The sequence below is a fragment of the Bombus pascuorum genome, chromosome 6 (genome assembly GCF_905332965.1).
Source record: "Bombus pascuorum chromosome 6, iyBomPasc1.1, whole genome shotgun sequence".
NCBI lineage: Eukaryota > Metazoa > Arthropoda > Insecta > Hymenoptera > Apidae > Bombus > Bombus pascuorum.
Genome location: NC_083493.1, coordinates 525,006 through 544,415, shown reverse-complemented (window position 1 = coordinate 544,415; position 19,410 = coordinate 525,006). Strand labels below are relative to the sequence as shown.

Genomic DNA, 19,410 nt, shown 5'->3' with positions numbered 1-19,410 from the left:
GAGCAACAAGTGGTCTTTCAGTATCGAGGGATGGGAAGAGCTTGCAGTCAATTTTAAACCACACTTCGCCGACGTGTGCTACCTATCGTGCGTATCCACCGCGGGGAAATGAACCGGTCGGCAGCCAAAGTTCAAAGGGCAAGTATAATAATGAACGTTCGCCACAACTCCAGCGTTAAACGAGTATCATACGCTGTGTTAAACGAATGCAAACAAACGATTTGACAGCGTACACGTTTCAAAGTTTCAATGTATGCAACATTTTTTCTGCCCATTGGAACATTCCACATAAGCAGAGTATTATTGTTAAGCTAACGCGAAACAAGAAACAGTTTTATTTATTACGATTAGCATTGTACAGTTGTCAGAGATGTGTAATATTCGTAACTATTATTTCGTGACGTCACTTCTATTCTACTTCTTCTGTTTAAGTTGAAATTCATCTTATTTAGATGCGCGTACGTATGTTCGGTTACATTCAGAAAAATCGTTCTGGACGCTGAATAATCTAACAGTCATAGTTCGATGAGTAACACTGTATATACTGAGAGCTGAGCTATTCGAATAACCTGCATAATGGATGTGGAACGTAGACGTAATTATATCAAGGATAATGGGCATAAAGCATCGCAGTATACTCTCACTCCTGATATAGGAATAATTAGGAAGCACACGTGTAGTACTTTCTATCATCTAATTTGTATAGATTCTGATAAAAAGGAGTATCTGATGTTTCATTGTGACACAATACATCGCACGGCATCATAAATATATCAAACCTGTGCGGTTTTAAACTGGAATTATACGTACATTTTCTCTTTCTTAATTAATTATTTTTATCACATTCTTCTCTTCAAATTTTTAACTATAAAGTGATATAAAGCAATTATTTCGTTTCAAATCGATTACTCTGTATATATCACTATACCACCACATACTTTTCTAGTTTTCACGCCTTACTTCACACTATACATCATATATCATACCTCGCACACCGCGTAAAAACTTGAGAGAACGGACGAGCCCAACTATTCTCTCGTTATCCGTTATTTGTATATCGGTACATTGAAACTACGCAATATATATTATGCACGACTGCTGTATGGCATGTAATGAGAATTATCTTTCGGGGTATACATTTTGTTATTTTGCTATTACCTCATGTACGCATTCGTCATTTGTGCATCTATTATGCGAAATGACATTAAAATGCGATATAAGAATTGGCTCATCGTTTGCAGATCGGGGTAATGAGCTCTGTAATTGTTCTGCTCGAGAGAAGAAACGCCCATAATAATCGCCCATAGAATAAGAAAAACGGAAAACGGTATTAGAAAAACGTGTTATTGGAAACTGTCAATCGATGTAGCAGTTATTAACAAGTTTGCAAATAATCAACGTAAGCAGTTTAAATAAGCGTTTGACGTTGTTTATTTTTTGGAGTATGAATATTTATATCTCATAGTCAGACTGAATATATAAAGAAGTCCATTATGTAAAAATTGCGGACGAATTGTTTGCTGTAGCTTACTTTCTGTTTTTAGTTCCTATCTTGCAATATTACAAGATTTTTAGTCAAGAAAGTTAGAAGATAGCAGATTTATCATTAATACTTATGAGAGTTGTTTTATAAAAATTTTGGTCTTATCGCTTTACCAGATTCGTTTTGGAATGCACACAGTCAGATCAGTGGTCTAAGAACAAGTAACTGTATCAAATCAAATTGCGATCTTTACGATTAATGATCCGAATCCAATATTTCCCCTTCCAAATCCTTCTCTTATATATTTAGTAGTCTAAAAATCAATCGGAGATGCATACCGTTGCTTTTAATTATATTATTTATGTAGTTAGCGTCACAATTGCCTTCCAAGGAAATACATAAAATAAAATAAAAGAGAAATCCTCTATAAATATTTTTATATCAGGATGCAGATCTCCTCACATCGAAACACTCAACACTTTCCTTAATTGCAAATTGCACTTACTTATCGATCGGTGTTTTAATCGTTCATTAAAATTCTGATATCGCTATTAGATCGTATGATATGCAATATGCATTAGTAATATCAATATGGTACTTGGTCATTGGTCATCTAATTAAACTTGTTATTCACAGGTCGAAACACTAGATATAGCAATTAGCTGTTTCCACGTTGGAACGATCATCGGCAAATCAGCGAGCCGTAAACTGTTTAACACAAGAAGCCGCGAGAAATGTTACTTTCGTTTTTCGTGGGGAAATCGTATTTGATCGAGCAACGGTTGCAAAAATTGCAGGAAAAGTGTTGCAAGGCTACGGGCACGCAACTCGATGGAACGATCGAGCTAGGAGAAAAAATCGAAGAGATTCGTTAGAAGTGACGAACAAGTCACGAGAGGAATATTTAAAAGGATAAAAAAACGACGGAACTGGATATCGGAGACAGGCGAGGAAAGACGCAGAACTTACAGCCGATTTAGAAAGCCTGTGGACTGTATAAGTAAGAATTCAGTTTCAAACGAGTACACGCTGATGCATAGGCATAAATTGCATCGAAGAAAGGTAGTATACGGATATTTATAAATATTAGATACTTATAAATACCCATATCAAATACGCAATTATCCCACATTTTTGGCGATTTACCGTTACATGAAAACTAACATTGCGTAAAAAGACAGAGCCTTATTGGTTTAATGAAAATCTCATTTTATAAAGAAGAAAAAACGGAAATATCATCTATAAATTATATCGTGATGTTGGAAATATCCACCGAATCACACGAAAATTTATAAACGAGAAAAATTTTAAAGAATTTTTGGAGAAATTATGAGTTACAGAATTTGATTATATTATTTTTAGAAAAAAATCATAAATAGAGTAAATTGCTATTTTGGGTCACGGAAAGTAAGAATACTTAACATCGTAGCGAATTGCGACTTCGTTATCGTGATATTCAACGATTAGAGCTCGCCTCTATTCACAAAGAAGAAAAACAGCACTGTGAGGCGGCAAATTTGTACTGCGAACAGCAAAGCAAGGAGTTTACAACGCGTTAACCAGAAGGCTAACATCGGAACTCGATTCCGGGAACAAGAAGATCCTTAGTAAATTTCTCGACTATTAACGAACATTAGTCAATTTATAACGTTATAACAGTTCCTAAACATTGCGTGAAAAAGAATTTTATAACATCTCATTGTTGTAAAATATTCAAGCAATCTTTATGATCGCAAAAAGTAGTGAATTTTCGTTGAAAACATGGCTACAGAGGGAGAAGATACAGTATCGGTAACTCCTTGGTACACAAAGTTCTTCGAATATTGGAGAAACAGAAATCGAGTGGGTCCAGGTAAAGTGGAACTTCCCGACTGCGACTTCTTTATCGTCGAATCACGGCGAACCTTAAGGATTCTGAAGCCAACCTTGAAAAGTGGCTGGTATTACGACAACACGAACGAGAGGCCTGAATCCATCGCTGACAATTTCTTCACTCGTTGGTCCAGAAGACCTCACTCACCCAGTAACTGCAGATGCTCTTTTCGGCAATCGAAACGAGTAAGTACTGCCGAAGAACAAATCATCTCCGCCGAATTGAACAGGATTAGGACGAGCCTCTGCGAAGCGGAGGAAAACGAACGCGCAATCGAGGAACTCGAACATAGGGTGTCGGTAAATTTGCAGAAATTTCAAGTTTCTGAAGCCGAAAACGAACCAGCTAAAATAGAGGATAAGAGTATCGGCAGGATGAAGGTAATCGACCAAGTTACCTCTGATACAACCGATCAACAGGTGGACGAGCAAACGATCAAAAGTAGAATCGTGAAGGATCTAGAGAAGTACATCAACGTGCTCCTCGAAGAGATATTGGACGACACGGTGAAGTACGTCGCAGGCACGAAGGACACTCTTATCAAGGATGTAAGAAGCTCTAAAAAGAAAAACGATTGTTCGACGTCACGACGATCGAGTCACGATAAAGAGAAGTTGAACAAAAGGAAAGCAGCAAACGAGGAATCCTACGACACCGAGGAATCGTTCAACGACATCAGCTTCTCGTTTCATCCGGAAAGGATCGAAAAGAACGAAAAAGAATCGGAGCGACGTGAAAGCGACAGCAACGAGGGCTATGTAAATCGCGGCTTCATTGGCTCGACGAACGATCCCGACTCGTTGGATTTCTACCTAGGACGATCGATTGACACGGAAGTTACTCTGGAGCAACTGGATTGTATTGATTCCGGGATAAACAGCGTTGAAACGATCGAGTTCCAACCGGATCAGGAGCCGAGCCTGGAGCAATCCTTGTTGAAGATCATCGACGAGAAGCTCGGTAGAACGGCTTTGAGGAACAGTTGGGAAGACTTGAGCACAGGTGGCCAGGAGAACGATGCTCAGGGCCAGCCGACAAAGAGAATGGACGAGGAGATGGTGTTTCCGAGAAGTGGCGAGCAGCTGAGCAACGATCGAAGCACCGAGAGATCGGAGGTCACCGGGAAGAATGATGCGGAAAGGAGCGAGCCGCAGGATTCGAGCGTTCAAACCGCTCGAGGAATCGATATCTCGACGGATAATCTCGAGAGTGGCGTACCCGCGGTGGATCTGAAGGAGCTAGAGGAAACTGTTAACGAGCCCAGTTTCGAGAAACTGCGGCTGGAATTCAAGGACAATGGCAACGAGTCGTCCTTCAGGGCCAAAAAGGGTAACGCGATTGCTAATCTGCGAGAAAAGTTCACCACGAACCCGCACGACTACGATTCTGATCGGTGTTCTTTGGGAAAGAGCAGTTGGAACGAAAAAATGGGCACGTTCGAGATGAAGAAGGAAGCCGCCGCTGCGTCCATCGAACTCGAGGATTACAGAAAGACGTGGCCCAACATCGAGGAAAATGCCATCTCGATCGATTATAAGGAAAATCCTCGAGATTTAGTTACGTTTCGAAAAAATCGGAAGCCAATGATCGTGTTTCTTCATGGTTTCGGATCGTCAGCGGAGATCTTCGAACACCAGCTTCGATATTTCTCCGCTTTGGGTTATCCTTGTATCGCGCCGGATATGCTGGGACACGGAATGAGCTCGGCACCTGGACGGTCTAGAGATTACCATTTTAGCAAGCTACTCAAGGATTTAGATACTATACTGTGTCACTACGCTTTCAAGCCTGGTCAGAAATGTGTCCTGGTAGCGCATAATTATGGGTAATTATTTCTCTTTTATTTCCTTTTTATTTTCAGATTTTATCGTTCAACTTTAAATTTCATTAAATTGAAACTATCAGTCAAATAACGTTCTCAATCGGTATACAGTGAAATTTCACACACATCCTTGAATAGCAGACAATTGTCGCGTGCATTCGCGTGTTACGAATGAGATCATTTCACGGTCGAAATCATCGATAGCGCCTTTAATACATCTTTAAATAGCAATCGCTTTACAATTATCACTTTGATAACAAAAATTTATAGTGCTTAACTAAAATGTTGCCGATTAATTTTTCATTTAGCGTTACTTGATTTTATTACAATAGTTAGAAGATTTTATATTCACGTTATCACTCGGTAGATTATCTGATGCTTTGTTAGAATCTTTTCCCAATTTTACATTCCTCAATTTCACAACACGTTCAGGTAATTTCAATTAGTCACAAAAAACAAACCGTAGGATCTGTGGTGATGGACGTTCTACTCTATGGTAGCGTGTTAGGTTCGATCCCCTTAGTTGTATTTATAAAAATCTGAATTTGCATAAACATTTGTACTCTATTCATTACTATTAAATAATTTTATAATAATAACTTGGTTGTAATCGCGTAACTTATCTTTAACTATGTAAAAGCATCTGGTAATCGCTGGGTACACTCGAGACAGTGTCTTATCGGATATCTAATGATTACAAATTCCTTGACGTTTGTATCATTGCGCGTCCAAGCAATCTAGTCAACTGTACGCGTTTAACCGACGAAATGGCTAATGGGCGAACCTGAATGGCATATTTAATCCGCATGTCTCGAGTTTTTCAGATTCGTCGAGATGATCGATTCATTTTTATGCCCGTTGTGAATGCACGTTCTAGCTAGTTCTTGTCCTGTTCCTCCATATCGTAATATTTAAACGCTTTTCCTAACTGTTCGACCTTCTTCCGGGAAAATTGTATGTATATACAATGAATATACATGTATATACAATATATGTATATACAATATACCGGGAATGTATATACAATATACATAATTAAGCTAATGAGAGAGATAGAAATACGAAGCGAAAAGTGAAATTCCATTAGGTGTAAAATGCGCATGTTTTTGCTTTGGATTAAATAACTCGCTAAGGATGTCGAAGGATTAGGATTGTATTTTTCGATTACTAACTTTCTCTCTGTTTTTTATTATTAATCGACGATACGTTTGATGTATTTATAGATAGAAAATAATAATGAAATGATTAGGTTCATAGAACTATTTTCCACTTGTTCAGGAAATCCGACCTTTTCTCTTTATGAGAAAGTATACATTTTTTATTTCCTTTAAATCTATCAAATTAATATATAGCATTGATAAATATATCTTTTAATTTCATGTGCTCGTTGAAAGGAGCGTATATAGTATATAGATTAAATTATTACTAAAGATTAACACGACCGTTTCTATGCAAATTTTATTCTTATCTATTCGTGAAATTGTATCAAACGCTTGTGTTTGCATCGATTAAGCGCATATACATTGGGACGTAATTAGACCAAGGATAGTATAAAGCAAGCTCTTCGCCTTACTACTAATCTTGTATTTTTGTAATGCACAAGTACATTTTTCAGTGATGGAAAGTTACTGGTAACTACATACAATGTTGCGTGCGTAGATTAATTTATGATACATGTGCCATGAAACGTGGACCGTACTAATAATATTATGTATCATTATACGTGTTTAATCTGCATACGTAACAGGTGTAAACCCTTTATCTTGTTTGCAAACATAAATCAATTCCTGTACCTTTCTACTAAAGTAGAACATATACAAAGACTCGTTATTTTCATCTTGTGCGGAATGTGTTAATCCATGCTAGCATGCAACAAATTAGAAATTCAGTTAAGCTTTATCTGTGTATCGCAAGGATAATTTTTAACGCTGTAGTACGCTAATTAATTTCAATCTTATCCAACAAGCTTTCGTTTAACGATAACGCTCGAATTAACACTAACGTGTGTCAAAATATTTGATTAGTCAAAGTGGTACAATATCATTCGGATTGCAAAGACCGATTGCAAGGTCATTGTTGCACACATCATGATCCGTATCGATTCGTTTTTGAAGCTAGAGGATTGTCATCCACGCTTCGGCCCCGACTAAGGAGAAAGAAAGGAAGAGAGAGAGAGAGAGAGAGAGAGAGTGAAAGAAGAGGAGAAGGGTTGTAATATATACAAGAGTGGGTATATCGTGTAAATTGTATCTGCGCGTTATTCGCATATTTGCAAAATGGTTCATGGATTTACGCAAAACGCATCGTGCATGTCGACTTGTATTAGGAGAGCGTGTAAATGATTTTGTTCATCACGTCTTTTTTAATGATATTCCCCTGATATGTGGATAAGTGGAAAGCATTGCTTTAATCGGAGTACTTATCATTACTATGTGTGTTATAGTTATACGTTGCTTCATGAGTGCGGTTATTAAAGTATATAAGAAAAAAAACATGGCTTCCTAATCGGTTTGACGATATCCTACGAGAATTTCTCAATTTTTTTATTATGTAAATTGCTAATGAATACGATCACTCGACTGGCAATCACGACCTACACGAAACGATGCCGTAATAAAGAGGCAAGTTGTATTAATCCTTCACACGACATTGCAACATGACATGTAGGCCGCTGGCTATATCTACGAACCAAGTACGGTTCAATACCCGTTCGCCGATTTAGTTAGAAAAATTAACATTTGTATCCTACACAGATTACGGCAATGAGTTAAGACAGCAATAAACGCGTTGCGTCCACGCGGTATGAATTATGTTAGGAGGGAACATTACGTTAATGAGACTTTCGAAAAGGTATTAACCACACAAAGACATTCGGTAGAATTCAAGTCCTGTCCCATCTGGATGAAACAAGCAACTAATATATCATGTTGGTTTTCTCTTTTATTTTTTTCTTTTCATTTTATGAGACTTTATCGATCTTGATACATATATTGTCATCATTGCTAGTAACCTCATTTTAAATATCTATAGAAGATTCAACTTCAAATAGCAAGTTTCAAACTTTAGTTTCAAGGAAATTCGATTAATAGGAGTTCAAACCAAAGAAAATATTGCACACGTGCAATGATAAAACGAGTGTGTCATTTTCTATTGATTGCAGATGCAGTTTTGCAGCTGCCTTGGCTTGCAAATATGACAGTAGTATCCATCAGCTAGTCCTGATATCCGGAGGTGGTCCGACAGCTTTAGCAGCACCCAGTACCGAAAGCGCCGGCCACTGCTGCCTCAGAGCAATCCTGACACCGTTTTTAATGTGCGGCCTTCATAGAGATATATTATATTCCGCGAGGGGCCGTCAACACCCTTACTGTGGCCCTGAGCCACCAGAACAATGGCCTTCGCACATGAAATACGTTTTGGACGGCATGGTCTGGCCGGAAGGAGACTACGTGTTCCATAGAAGGATATGCACGCCGACGCTTCTCATACATGGTTTAAGGGACAACAAAGTATCACTCGTGCAGGAATGTCAAATGGAGAGGGTATGTTGCTCTTTCTCAAGCTTCTTCTCAGATAGATTCTAAGAATCATGTAAATATATTACGCGTAAATTCTTATGAAATTTTATACGTAGGTAAGCAAATGGCTTGTATCAAATATTGGAAGATCCTTTTAATGAATTTGTAAGTTTAAAATAGTTAAAAAAATTCTTACTTATGCATATATTCATATTACTTTAGATAATACGTAATACTTTATGTGATTCTTTTATGATTATGGAGCATGGTGAAAATATTTGCTATTATCATTCACACTAAACATTTTTTCCTTCAGTAGTTTTATTAACATTGAAATATAATTCTAATTTACTTTCAACTGCAGATATTTCAAATTCTTAATTTTCTCAGAAAATATCTAGGTAATTTGAAAATAATTTTCATTTCATTTTCAGTATCAATTGTATTCTTATGTTTCATGTTTTAGACCATGATGAAAGCCTTTCTCGAAGCGATTCCAACTGCTGGCCATACTCCCATGACTGATTGCCCAAAGCAAGTTAATCACATGATACATTGTTTCATAGATTTGTGGAAAAACAGGAAACGGTAGCAGTAAAATAGGCAAAAATGTCTTTGTAAAAAGGACTATTTGTGGACCAAGTAATTATATAATAATATTATATTTAAATATCAAGTTCTTTGTACGGGTATTTCACTCATTGTACATGAAACAGAGAGAACAACAAGAAATTCTAGTGCCTTATGCTTAATTTGCCGCGGCAAAAACACCGAAACAAAGATTAAGATCTATTGTACATAATTTAGATTTTACGCTGGTAACAATTCGTTTGTATAGAATGCTATTTTATACGATTGAAATGAAGTAACCAATTTTCTGTATAATTATTTTTTTATGAACTTTCGTCTAGTGCCGTATAGCCGAAAGAGAAACCAATAGGATACTCATGTTTGTAAAGTTGTATAAGTCTACAGAGTAACTGTGCCAAAACATGTACACGATTGTTAAGTTGTTTTCTTTGAATTTATCAATTTAACGGTCTATTTGTAAATGAAATTATAAAATGCAATGTGGAGGCTATATAATAGCGTATAAATTGTACCAAAGATGATTTATACAGCGTTATTTTATGTATTCTACGGGAGTATAACTTATTCGTTTACAATAAAATTGTGTACAGATATTTGATTCCGTTCATGATTACATTTATGAGTCTGATTCCACATGTTCCTCTGAATCGTCTAATCAGTCATATGCGTGTTTACATTTCGTTTGATTACCGTATAGTATCAACGGTTTAAGAGTAATTTTTGATTGAGTGGGTTTTCTGGAGATTTCATCCATTCCTTTTTTAATATTTGTTTTAATTGACTTAACCTCAGAGTAGGGTTTTGCTCTTTAACAATAGGCATCGTTCTTTCTTCAAAACTAGCATACGCGGCTTTTACACGTTTTTCTGGATGACGATCAACCTCAGCTTCTTTTGTACTGTATAACAAATAATAACAATGTACTTTCAATATATATAATATGAAATAATTGCTTTCATTTAAAATGTCAATATAATAACTGGTCTTACCTTAAAACAGATAACGCCTCATCTATACTATGAGCAGTTTCACCTTCTATCGTCAACCTATTCAAATTTTCTTCGATTGGTTTTTCTTCTTCCTTCTTTTTAATTGCTGCTTGATTTCGCTTTTCCGTTACAGCTACTATTTCTGCTCTAGTTACTTTAGACGCGGGCTGTTTGCCACCCACTTTTATATTTGCCATTTCCTTTTCTAGTAGAGCTTTCACTTCTGCTTTCTTTTCTAATTGCTGTTGACGTTTCCTTTCAGATTCTTCCTATGAAATAATTTACAATATATTAAAGAGATAAATTATAGGGAGCAAAGTTATTAAGTACATAAATATTGTATAACTAATAAAATTTAATAAGTATTATTTAGATACCTGTTTTTGTTTCTTTTTCAATAACTGTTTATCGTCATCTTGCCAAGCTTTTTCTTCCGCTTCAAGAGCTTTCTTTGTATTTTCAGCCTCTTTTGCTGCTGCCTTTCTGGCACGGGCAGCGACGGCTTTGCTATTTTCACCGACAAATTTTTTGGGCATATTGACCTGTAAATTTTATCGTAATTACAACATGATTTGAAAATTCGCTGAAAGTAAGCTTTCGTATTTATTTCACTGCGAAATAAATTCGTATTTATTTCACTGCGAAATTATTATGTAATTCGTAATATTTGTGAATATTATCACAAACAAAAACCGGCAAAATTAAATCGGCTTAATAATTCGCGGTAACATAGTGTATCTCACTATGGTTTAGTTGGCAGTACCGCTACACGTGCGTAGATGTATCGCTCAGCTAAAGATATAAAGAGGTTAAAGAATCATCGGCATCATCTTTAACTATAGCCACCTAAATCTAAAATATGGTTCGAGTGATTTTTAAATCATAAATGACGTGTTACTCTGGAAGTGCGTGTCTACGAAGGAAACTTTTGCAATATTATACGAATACTCGCGAAATGTCGAAACAGGGATCAAAGAAAGTTGGAAAAAGTAAAAAAGCTACAGTTAACGAGGTCAGTGAATAATAAAAATCTTAACTTACCAACTCCGGTTACAAGAATTAAAATGTAATGTGTGATCGAGATTTGATCACCTATTAAGAAAATAACATGACATTTTCTGTTATACACCTCCAACTTATATTTAGTACTACTAGGTGTCGCTTGCGAATTCATGAATGGCAACATTACATTCGCAATTCACTAGATATTCTCTAAAAAAATACCAATTCTTTCGAATATTTTATTTAAATAAAAAAGAAAATAAGATACGTGTGTATGTAGAGACGCTATATATATTAATTCAGTACCATTATATGTAATATACAATATGTGATTAAGATCGCAATCATATTTTACGTAGCATTTTAGGTAATCATCTACTTAAAATTTAAAATTATATTGTTTGATTGTTCGATACTCTTTGTTCATATTCATAACGGATAGATAAATTTTGCTAGGAATCTAAGGGACCCATAAGTTTAGATAAAAATGGAAATGTTACTATAAAAATACAAGCAAAACCTGGCGCAAAACATAATAATATAACAGGTGATAATATGTTGCAATATTTAAAGTAAAATTTAAAATAGGATATTAGATACATGTGAAGGTGTAAATTGCTTTGTAGATATTTCTGAGGATGCAGTGGGCGTCGCAATATCCGCACCTCCGGTTGAAGGTGAAGCAAATACAGAACTCGTAAAATACCTAGCCTCCATATTGGGAATGAGAAAATCTGACGTATCGTTAGATAGAGTTAGTTTAATATCTATTAATTAAGCCTCTCTATTTTTTTTCTTTCTTTTTTTTTTTAAATTTATATTCTCATCTTTTATAGGGTTCAAAAAGTCGACACAAGGTGATAATAGTATCTGGAACCACAGTGGAAAAGGTCTTAGAAAAATTAAAGGGAGAAATAGGAACATGAAAATAGTAACAATTAATTATTAACGCATTTCTATCTTTTGTTAGAACAACTACTTTTTTAATGTATACATATAATGTTACACTCCTTTCATTTTGATAAGTCATATTTACTATACATAAATATGGCAATCACGTCAATATAATATGTTCAATTAATCTATACAATAAAAAAGTAACTATACAATTATTACGTCATAGAAGTAGTTCATTAATAACTTTCAGAAATTAAATATATAATCACGAAATTCAAGTTTTGTTTTGCTGATGCATTTAAGATTTCAGTATATATATATACATACGTATATACATATATATATATATATAGTATGTCATGTATAATGTATGTATGTAAAATCGATGTATAAACATCGATTTTTAACGTACATTTACTTTTTTGTTAAAAATATTATTTACAATATTTTTTTAAATATCTAAAATATTAATATATTCCAACATATTTAAAATATTGTAAACAATATTTTGTATGTAACTCATTATAGACATTTACAAGATATCAACAAAAATGATATAAATCACATTTTTAAATCTAAAATTTTTAAATTGTAAAAGAAGTTCTGTTCTTTATATACTTCCTAAATTTAATTAAACGAATATTTCAAGATGAAATGTAAAAATAACGTATTTATTTGCCATTCGTAAGCACTTTTAGTTAAGTTTAATTTGAGTATCGCTATAAGCGTATTAACTTTTTCCAAGATTCAAAGAATTTTTTTTCAATTTTTAGTATCACTGTCGCGAATATATTCTATATAAATTCTTTCAAGATTTTTTTATATATTATGATCACCGATGAATATGAATTAAACCTTCACTCTTGTATCTCAAAAGCTTTATCGTCCAACCATGGTCGAAATATCGGCAACGTTGATGGATAATGTGCCCCTCTTTTCGACGGTGCAGTTCCTGCTGGAGCACCTTCCTGTCTCAAAGGATAAGTGGCTAAAACGATTGGTATTTGTAGTTTTATTTCTTTGTCCAAGCTTTTTGGACTTATTACAAACTGTAACAAAGTGAAACATTCTTTTGTGCATGTTATAAGACATTATAATAAAAACATAAATAATTTTATCCAATGAAATAATAGTATAAAAATGGAATCTCAATCATATATTCTGTACGATCTAAGATGTTTATCTTTGTTTAAAGATTTCTCTTATAATATATAGTTTCTAAAACGTTGTCGATTATTCCCGGAGGAATACATATGTATTCCTGTATATGCATGTCGTATATACGGCTGTGCATGTTTGTAGAAGAATATTTTATTAATGTTTTAGATAGTATGTATTTGGGATAAAAAACCGATAGACAAAGAATCGAGTAACACAGATCTCGAGAAAATTGACTAACTCCACAAAATCAGAAATTTTAAAAGATTGATAGTACGATGTTCTTACGATATTCTTGCAATATTTTATCATGAAAATTATTGCTTTGTTCGTAAAATTTTATTAACGTCGCAAATTAATCCCAATAAAAATTGTGATTGTAATAAAAGATAAGTGATTCATAAAAAGAAGTGGTATTTTCATAAAAGAAGAAAAAGGAGAAAGAAGAACCGTACAGAAGAAAGTCGCTGCTTTCCATAAATGGTCACAGACATGTTAGCTTTGTGGAAAAAACACGTTAGGGTAAAGAGAAAGTATGATACTTCTATCATGCTGCATGTAATTGTAATTATCGTAATAGCAGTTGAAATGGCATTTATACTCACGTAGACGTGATAAAGTACGTTGATAAGGTGACAACCCCGTAGATTGGTGGGTGGTAACGGGGGAACGTACATTTGTTCGTTCAACCACTCCTCGCCTTCTCCAGGACGGATTTTACCCCTGGAAACGCTAGCCAATTCTCGCGTCTCACTCGCGAGTACTTTACCACGACAAAGGTATTGGATTGTTTCGGTCAAGGATGCTTTAGTCGATTTCATCGTCACCTGTTGAATCATTTCAATTCTCTGTGTACACTTAAATGTGGGTCTTGCATTATTTGTATCGATTTCGTTGTTATGATAATAGTGTGAAATTTTATGCAAAAGTCTTGTAATTAGAGTTAGATGTTTACTTTTTTTTTTTTTTTTTTTTCAATTAAAATACTTGCTTCACGTTAACTGTAAATCAAGGAAACGTTTATAGATTGGAATAGTATGTGATAGCATCATATTGTGCTGACCTTATTCCCTCGATAGAAATTCATTGGATAGTCATTGAATCGAAATATGATACATACTTTGCTCCGATTGCTGACAGTCGCTGAGATGCCAATAGTTTCACCGGGTACATATCCACCTCTGTCGAGACTTACCCTGCAAAATACAGGGCCTCCAGAGACACAGGAAACTCCGACTCGCTGCTCGATTTCTTGCCTTGCTGGTTGCTATTGACAAGTATACATTTTGACAAATCATATAAATTATTTAATTCTTTATTATTATTTAACTCTAAGTTCTTATGGGATTTGGTTTTATGATATAATTTCTATATTTGGATATCTAAAGATCCTATATATTACGAAACTATACTACTACCATTATCTCCGACATTTTCTAACGAAGTAATATGTATCGCGTTCTTTTATAATACTTGGATCTTCAAATTTCATCAATTTCTTCATCAAATACGAGATCAATACTTTCAGTTATCACTTGGAGAGTTCTCGATTATGCAATGCAAGACGTGTGCAATGAATGTATCTATACAGTTGAATCGACAATGCGGTCGCGTTCGAAGCTGAATGCCACATGCCTACGTAAGAATTATCTTACGTTACATGTTAATCTGGTATGATGTGAATGTGTTTCTTTGGCCTCATAAACAATCAACTTTCCACAAAACACACGGAGGAATGTGTGTCTGACGGAGTAAATGTAAATGCTGATTCTTTGACATATTGCGGAAACGATTCCAAAAAAACTATGTTGTAATTTGCAAACAAATTCAAGGAAATCATCAGTATAAACTTGAACCGTTTGGGAAAATCAAGAAACGAAATGAAATAAAAAAACGAGGAATGCTAGATAAAAATGTGGTGGGATAAAAACAAAATGTAAAAATTAGAAGACTAGAAAATAAATCAAGTAAAGTAATAAAATAAAGAATGAAGATATAATAAAAAAAATATTGGTGTAAAATAAGACAAGAAATATTATCCATGAAATTAATTTTCTTTCATGAAGCAGAAATAACTGCAACGATTGAAAATTTGGTATTGGAAGTAAAAAAATGCAGCATAATGACAAAAATCCCGATCGCTTTCTACGCAGGCTGGTGACCATTATTCAAAACTCGGTTACGTTAAAATTCTCGAAGAATTCTCTCAATAACATGCATGACAAGGAAAGCATGCGTGAAAAATTTTTTCGTTTTAACGAGAACCAACGATTCTGTGCTGGATTTTGTCGTTAAACGATTCGTGAAACGTACGAAGTCGTTTGAAATCTTAGGGCACTATTTCAATCCAACCGTGACTAATTTTTGTGTTATTGCATTAATACCGGCATAATTTCGACGATGATTCGAGCGATAAGGACGATACGGTTTTATATTATTTTATTGCTTGTTAAATGCCCGAACGATACTTGGCTCGTTGTGATCATATGAATACTACGGATAATCATATGGCATACATACAATCTATTACTAATTACATATAATTACAATCTACTAGGGTATTAATTTTTGCTGTTTAAGGGGAAACTAATGAAACATAAAATATTTTACAGAATTACTTGAAATTTACACGTGTAAAGTTTTACTAGAATGGACCAAGATTTTGCAACATTCATATTCTAATTTTTATTACATTTTTTCAAAAAATGTTTTTTTTAAACTTTTTAAAAAATTAGTTGTGGAATATATGATAACTCATCGCACAGGTCATATTACATCTTCTTACTGCACAATTATCCTAAACTTTAAACAAGCTTGTCCTGCGAAACGTTATTCTTTTTATATGTAATTCGTTAAGGCCGTTGTTTTAAATGGTAATTAGAAATCAGACGGGTGTATTGCGTGCAGCAAAATTGCAAATTAAATCGTTAGATGTGCAATACGACGTTCAATGTGATCGCAATCGCAATAAAATTAACCGACCAGAGATGTTTCACGATTTAGGATGCGCGTATCGGGGTTCGTCTAATCGCACGCTTCGGGTAGAAAGCGTAAGCTGAAAAATGATGTTCAAAACAAGCACGATCGTCCTGGCTATAAAGTAATGGAACATATGAATCATGGTTCATTTACGTGCAAACATAGCCAGCATAAATTTGAATATAGGACTATCTTATAAGGATTATCACTATCTCGATGTTCGTATTTTATTATAATATATTTTAATATTTCCAATAAAACAATATTCATTTTATCGTACATATTTCAATCTAGAGACACGATAGCAAAATGATAACTTTTGTATTTTATAGATTAGCAGCAACAATAAAGGACAAACATCCATTATAGTATAAAATTTATGCTTTTTATATAGAACATTGTTTCGTCCGAAACGCAAATATGATCATCGTTAACGACGAGTGTAGACGTTACCCTAGTCATCCCTGGCCATCTTTTTAGCCAAATTCTATCGCCTTCTAACAAAGGAAATATCCATGCGATACTAAATCATCGGCATATATAATGCAAAGATAAAAAACAGAAATAAATAGGTAAAATAGATAGATATGTACAGAGACTTACTGCTAGAATCGGCGGTTCTAAATTTAAATCGATTGGGTTCATTACGATGAAGACTTGCTGATTCTTGTGCGTCAGACCTCCGGGCTCCCGAAGTGCAGCTTTGCAATAGTATTGTACCCAGCCATGTTTCCCCAGGAAAGTAGACGGCAGGCCCAGGGGCAGACCTAATTTGAATGGAAAGCTGTGAATCCCCGGCGATAGCAGCGATGGTCCCTCTCCTGGATTCCAGTATCGTACGCATGAGCAACAGAGAACGAAAAGGAACAGTTTTTACATCAATATGCGCCGCATGGCTTGCAGGTGTGCCGCTTGTAAAGAGAAGAATTTGACGGCTTTCAAAGATACATCATTAACGCTACACCTAGCAAATCCATTAAAATGTTAAGTTCCACATACCATGTTTTTACAATTACTTAGTGAAAACATGCAAGTGCTTCTGACAAATCCTTTATCATCATATGGGATCTCTTTAAATTCGATAATCAGAAAAGTCAAAAGTCATAAAAAATTCCATTTTAAATCTTCCATCTTTAAGTAGAAGACGAATGTCATTAAAGAATCTGGCTATTATTGCAAACATTTATGCAAACTCGAGTAAAGCTAATTTATCAATTAAGATGTTCCAGGTCACAGGCTTATCATCTAAGGCTCATTATCCGAACACATTGTGCCCGTTTCATTTTAACGGCTACATTAAATGTACCGTAATGTAATTTCTTTTCATTACCTGGCTCGCCCAGCAATCTCATACGAAAATCTATATAGTTTTCTTTGTCGTAAACCCTCTCAGCACGTTGACTGCGTACACGCACCACTCCTTCGCCAATCACATGAAAATGTAACCCTGAAACGCTACGATACATCGAAAGTGTCATTAATCTTATTACGTCAATGAAATAAATTTAATAAATCCAATAAATTACTTTCAAGTCTTACAACATTTAATATCGAAACTGAAAACGAACAAATTCAATTTGATTATAATAGTACTATTATAAAATATTTGGGTTAATAAATCCTTCAAGAAAGATAGAATTCTAGACGTAGAGCATAATAAATAATGGATAAAAAGATATAGATTAAAAGTAAATAAAATTTGTTTTGTATATGTATATATAACTATTCTATGCATTACGCTTTCTAAAAAATAGTTTGATACTATTGACGATGTTATGTTGAATTAACATTCTAAGAAGCGTTGCATGAAATTGTGTAAAAGGACAATACTTATATTCATGTATTTTAATGCGAAAATATTGTTTTATACAACAATTGTTTCTAAGAAAGTGAAAAGTGTATATCGCGAAACATATTTTATTTATATTGCAAATAAATTAATGATCATTAATTAAAATGAACATGTAATTTTCAATGGTTCGTTTAGTCGATCATATAAATTATCGTAACTATTGGATATATCGTAATTTATACTGTGAAAGTTTTCAGTGGCTACAATAGAAGATGTTACGCGAGTTAGTCACGATTAAAGTAAATCTGACGAAACATAATTATTTAAAGTAATATACCTACATGTTTCCATGCGCTCCCTGATATCTCAGAAAGGTCAAAAATATTAAGACAAAACTTTTAATTTCGAAATAATTTATTTCAAATTAATCTTCAAAGTTAGTCAGCTTGATCAATATCTCGTTGACAATTATATTTTAATAATTTAAATTGTCTCCGAATTCTTTTTTATAAACAGTTTCATAAAAATATAAATAAGTAACACGTAAATGGATTGTATGTGAGATTCCGTGCGATTATATATACATATATACATATATGTGGTATGTAAGTAAATACATACTTACTAGGCCTCATCATCCAACTCGATAAGTACCCGACCGGATAAAAAGTGGCCGGGAAAATATAAAAGATTCGTATTGTCGAAAAGTATTAAAAACTTGCTGAGTTTTCGAGTCATGGTCTTATGCAGCACGTTGTTCAAGGATCGACAAGGATGACGGATGACGCTCGCGTCAGAACGGCTTCGCGGTAACTGATTATGCACAAAGTTGTCACGAGCACAAAATTTTTTCCAATGGAGGCCGAAGTAGGCATGTCAGTGAGAATCACTGGCATACACTGGATCGCACCAGCAACAGCAGCACGCCCATAACCTTGCACACACTACGTTTCTCTCTTTGGAACGTCACTGGAATCGGCGGAATCTCACTCAGCCAGTCAGTCTTTTCTTGATCGAGCAATCGCGTTCGTCCATACTTTCATTTTTCGCGTACTCTGTTGTCGTGATTTTCCAATGGCTAACTTAGCTGTAGATCATCATGGAGATCCATACACTTCCCATTTGACTCAATAAAAACATTAATAACGATGCTCCTACGCTATTATCCGCCAAACTTTCTGCCGCAGGCTCAAGGAGCCCATCTCTTCCTGCCCATTCTTGGAGCTGTGTTCACTTTCGCTCCCCTACCTCTTTCGTTGTTTCCACCTCCAACCAACGTAATTACCTGCCTTCTTCCACCAACCAA

General features: G+C 34.8%; 4 protein-coding genes across 4 annotated transcripts; 2 read left to right on the top strand and 2 right to left on the bottom strand.

Moving 5' to 3' along the window:
• Positions 1–1,960: 1,960 nt before the first annotated feature.
• On the top strand, positions 1,961–9,902 carry LOC132908147 (uncharacterized). Its single transcript, XM_060961841.1, has 3 exons — positions 1,961–5,181; positions 8,339–8,720; positions 9,163–9,902. The coding sequence occupies exons 1-3, from the start codon at positions 3,245–3,247 to the stop codon at positions 9,286–9,288; spliced, it is 2,445 nt and encodes an 814-aa protein (XP_060817824.1). The 5' UTR covers positions 1,961–3,244; the 3' UTR covers positions 9,289–9,902.
• On the bottom strand, positions 9,338–11,458 carry LOC132908149 (coiled-coil domain-containing protein 124). Its single transcript, XM_060961843.1, has 4 exons — positions 11,318–11,458; positions 10,654–10,818; positions 10,277–10,545; positions 9,338–10,185 (listed from the first exon to the last, which is right to left on the bottom strand). Exons 2-4 carry the CDS (start codon positions 10,810–10,812, stop codon positions 9,987–9,989), a joined length of 627 nt encoding a protein of 208 aa, XP_060817826.1. The 5' UTR covers positions 10,813–10,818; positions 11,318–11,458; the 3' UTR covers positions 9,338–9,986.
• Positions 11,011–12,453, top strand: LOC132908150 (UPF0235 protein C15orf40 homolog). Its single transcript, XM_060961845.1, has 4 exons — positions 11,011–11,288; positions 11,735–11,825; positions 11,905–12,032; positions 12,115–12,453. Exons 1-4 carry the CDS (start codon positions 11,163–11,165, stop codon positions 12,202–12,204), a joined length of 435 nt encoding a protein of 144 aa, XP_060817828.1. The 5' UTR covers positions 11,011–11,162; the 3' UTR covers positions 12,205–12,453.
• On the bottom strand, positions 12,198–19,350 carry LOC132908148 (arrestin domain-containing protein 2). The gene is made up of 6 exons (XM_060961842.1): positions 18,730–19,350; positions 17,643–17,767; positions 16,916–17,133; positions 14,454–14,600; positions 13,939–14,160; positions 12,198–13,224 (listed from the first exon to the last, which is right to left on the bottom strand). The coding sequence occupies exons 1-6, from the start codon at positions 18,840–18,842 to the stop codon at positions 13,033–13,035; spliced, it is 1,017 nt and encodes a 338-aa protein (XP_060817825.1). The 5' UTR covers positions 18,843–19,350; the 3' UTR covers positions 12,198–13,032.
• Positions 19,351–19,410: the final 60 nt, after the last annotated feature.

Bases quoted from the DNA above. Each gene is read 5' to 3' on its own strand.
- LOC132908148 (XM_060961842.1), bottom strand. From the start codon at position 18,842: ATGACTCGAAAACTCAGCAAGTTTTTAATACTTTTCGACAATACGAAT. The intron at 14,601-16,915 runs GTAAGTCTCTGT...ACTTGTCAATAG, and splicing joins TAGAACCGCCGATTCTAGCA to CAACCAGCAAGGCAAGAAAT. The intron at 13,225-13,938 runs GTGAGTATAAAT...ACTTTGTTACAG, and splicing joins ACGTACTTTATCACGTCTAC to TTTGTAATAAGTCCAAAAAG.
- LOC132908147 (XM_060961841.1), top strand. From the start codon at position 3,245: ATGGCTACAGAGGGAGAAGATACAGTATCGGTAACTCCTTGGTACACA. The intron at 5,182-8,338 runs GTAATTATTTCT...TATTGATTGCAG, and splicing joins CTGGTAGCGCATAATTATGG to ATGCAGTTTTGCAGCTGCCT. The intron at 8,721-9,162 runs GTATGTTGCTCT...TTCATGTTTTAG, and splicing joins AGGAATGTCAAATGGAGAGG to ACCATGATGAAAGCCTTTCT.
- LOC132908150 (XM_060961845.1), top strand. From the start codon at position 11,163: ATGACGTGTTACTCTGGAAGTGCGTGTCTACGAAGGAAACTTTTGCAA. The intron at 11,826-11,904 runs GTGATAATATGT...ATTGCTTTGTAG, and splicing joins AAAACATAATAATATAACAG to ATATTTCTGAGGATGCAGTG. The intron at 12,033-12,114 runs GTTAGTTTAATA...CATCTTTTATAG, and splicing joins CTGACGTATCGTTAGATAGA to GGTTCAAAAAGTCGACACAA.
- LOC132908149 (XM_060961843.1), bottom strand. From the start codon at position 10,812: ATGCCCAAAAAATTTGTCGGTGAAAATAGCAAAGCCGTCGCTGCCCGT. The intron at 10,546-10,653 runs GTATCTAAATAA...ATTATTTCATAG, and splicing joins TGAAAAAGAAACAAAAACAG to GAAGAATCTGAAAGGAAACG. The intron at 10,186-10,276 runs GTAAGACCAGTT...TTTGTTATACAG, and splicing joins GAGGCGTTATCTGTTTTAAG to TACAAAAGAAGCTGAGGTTG.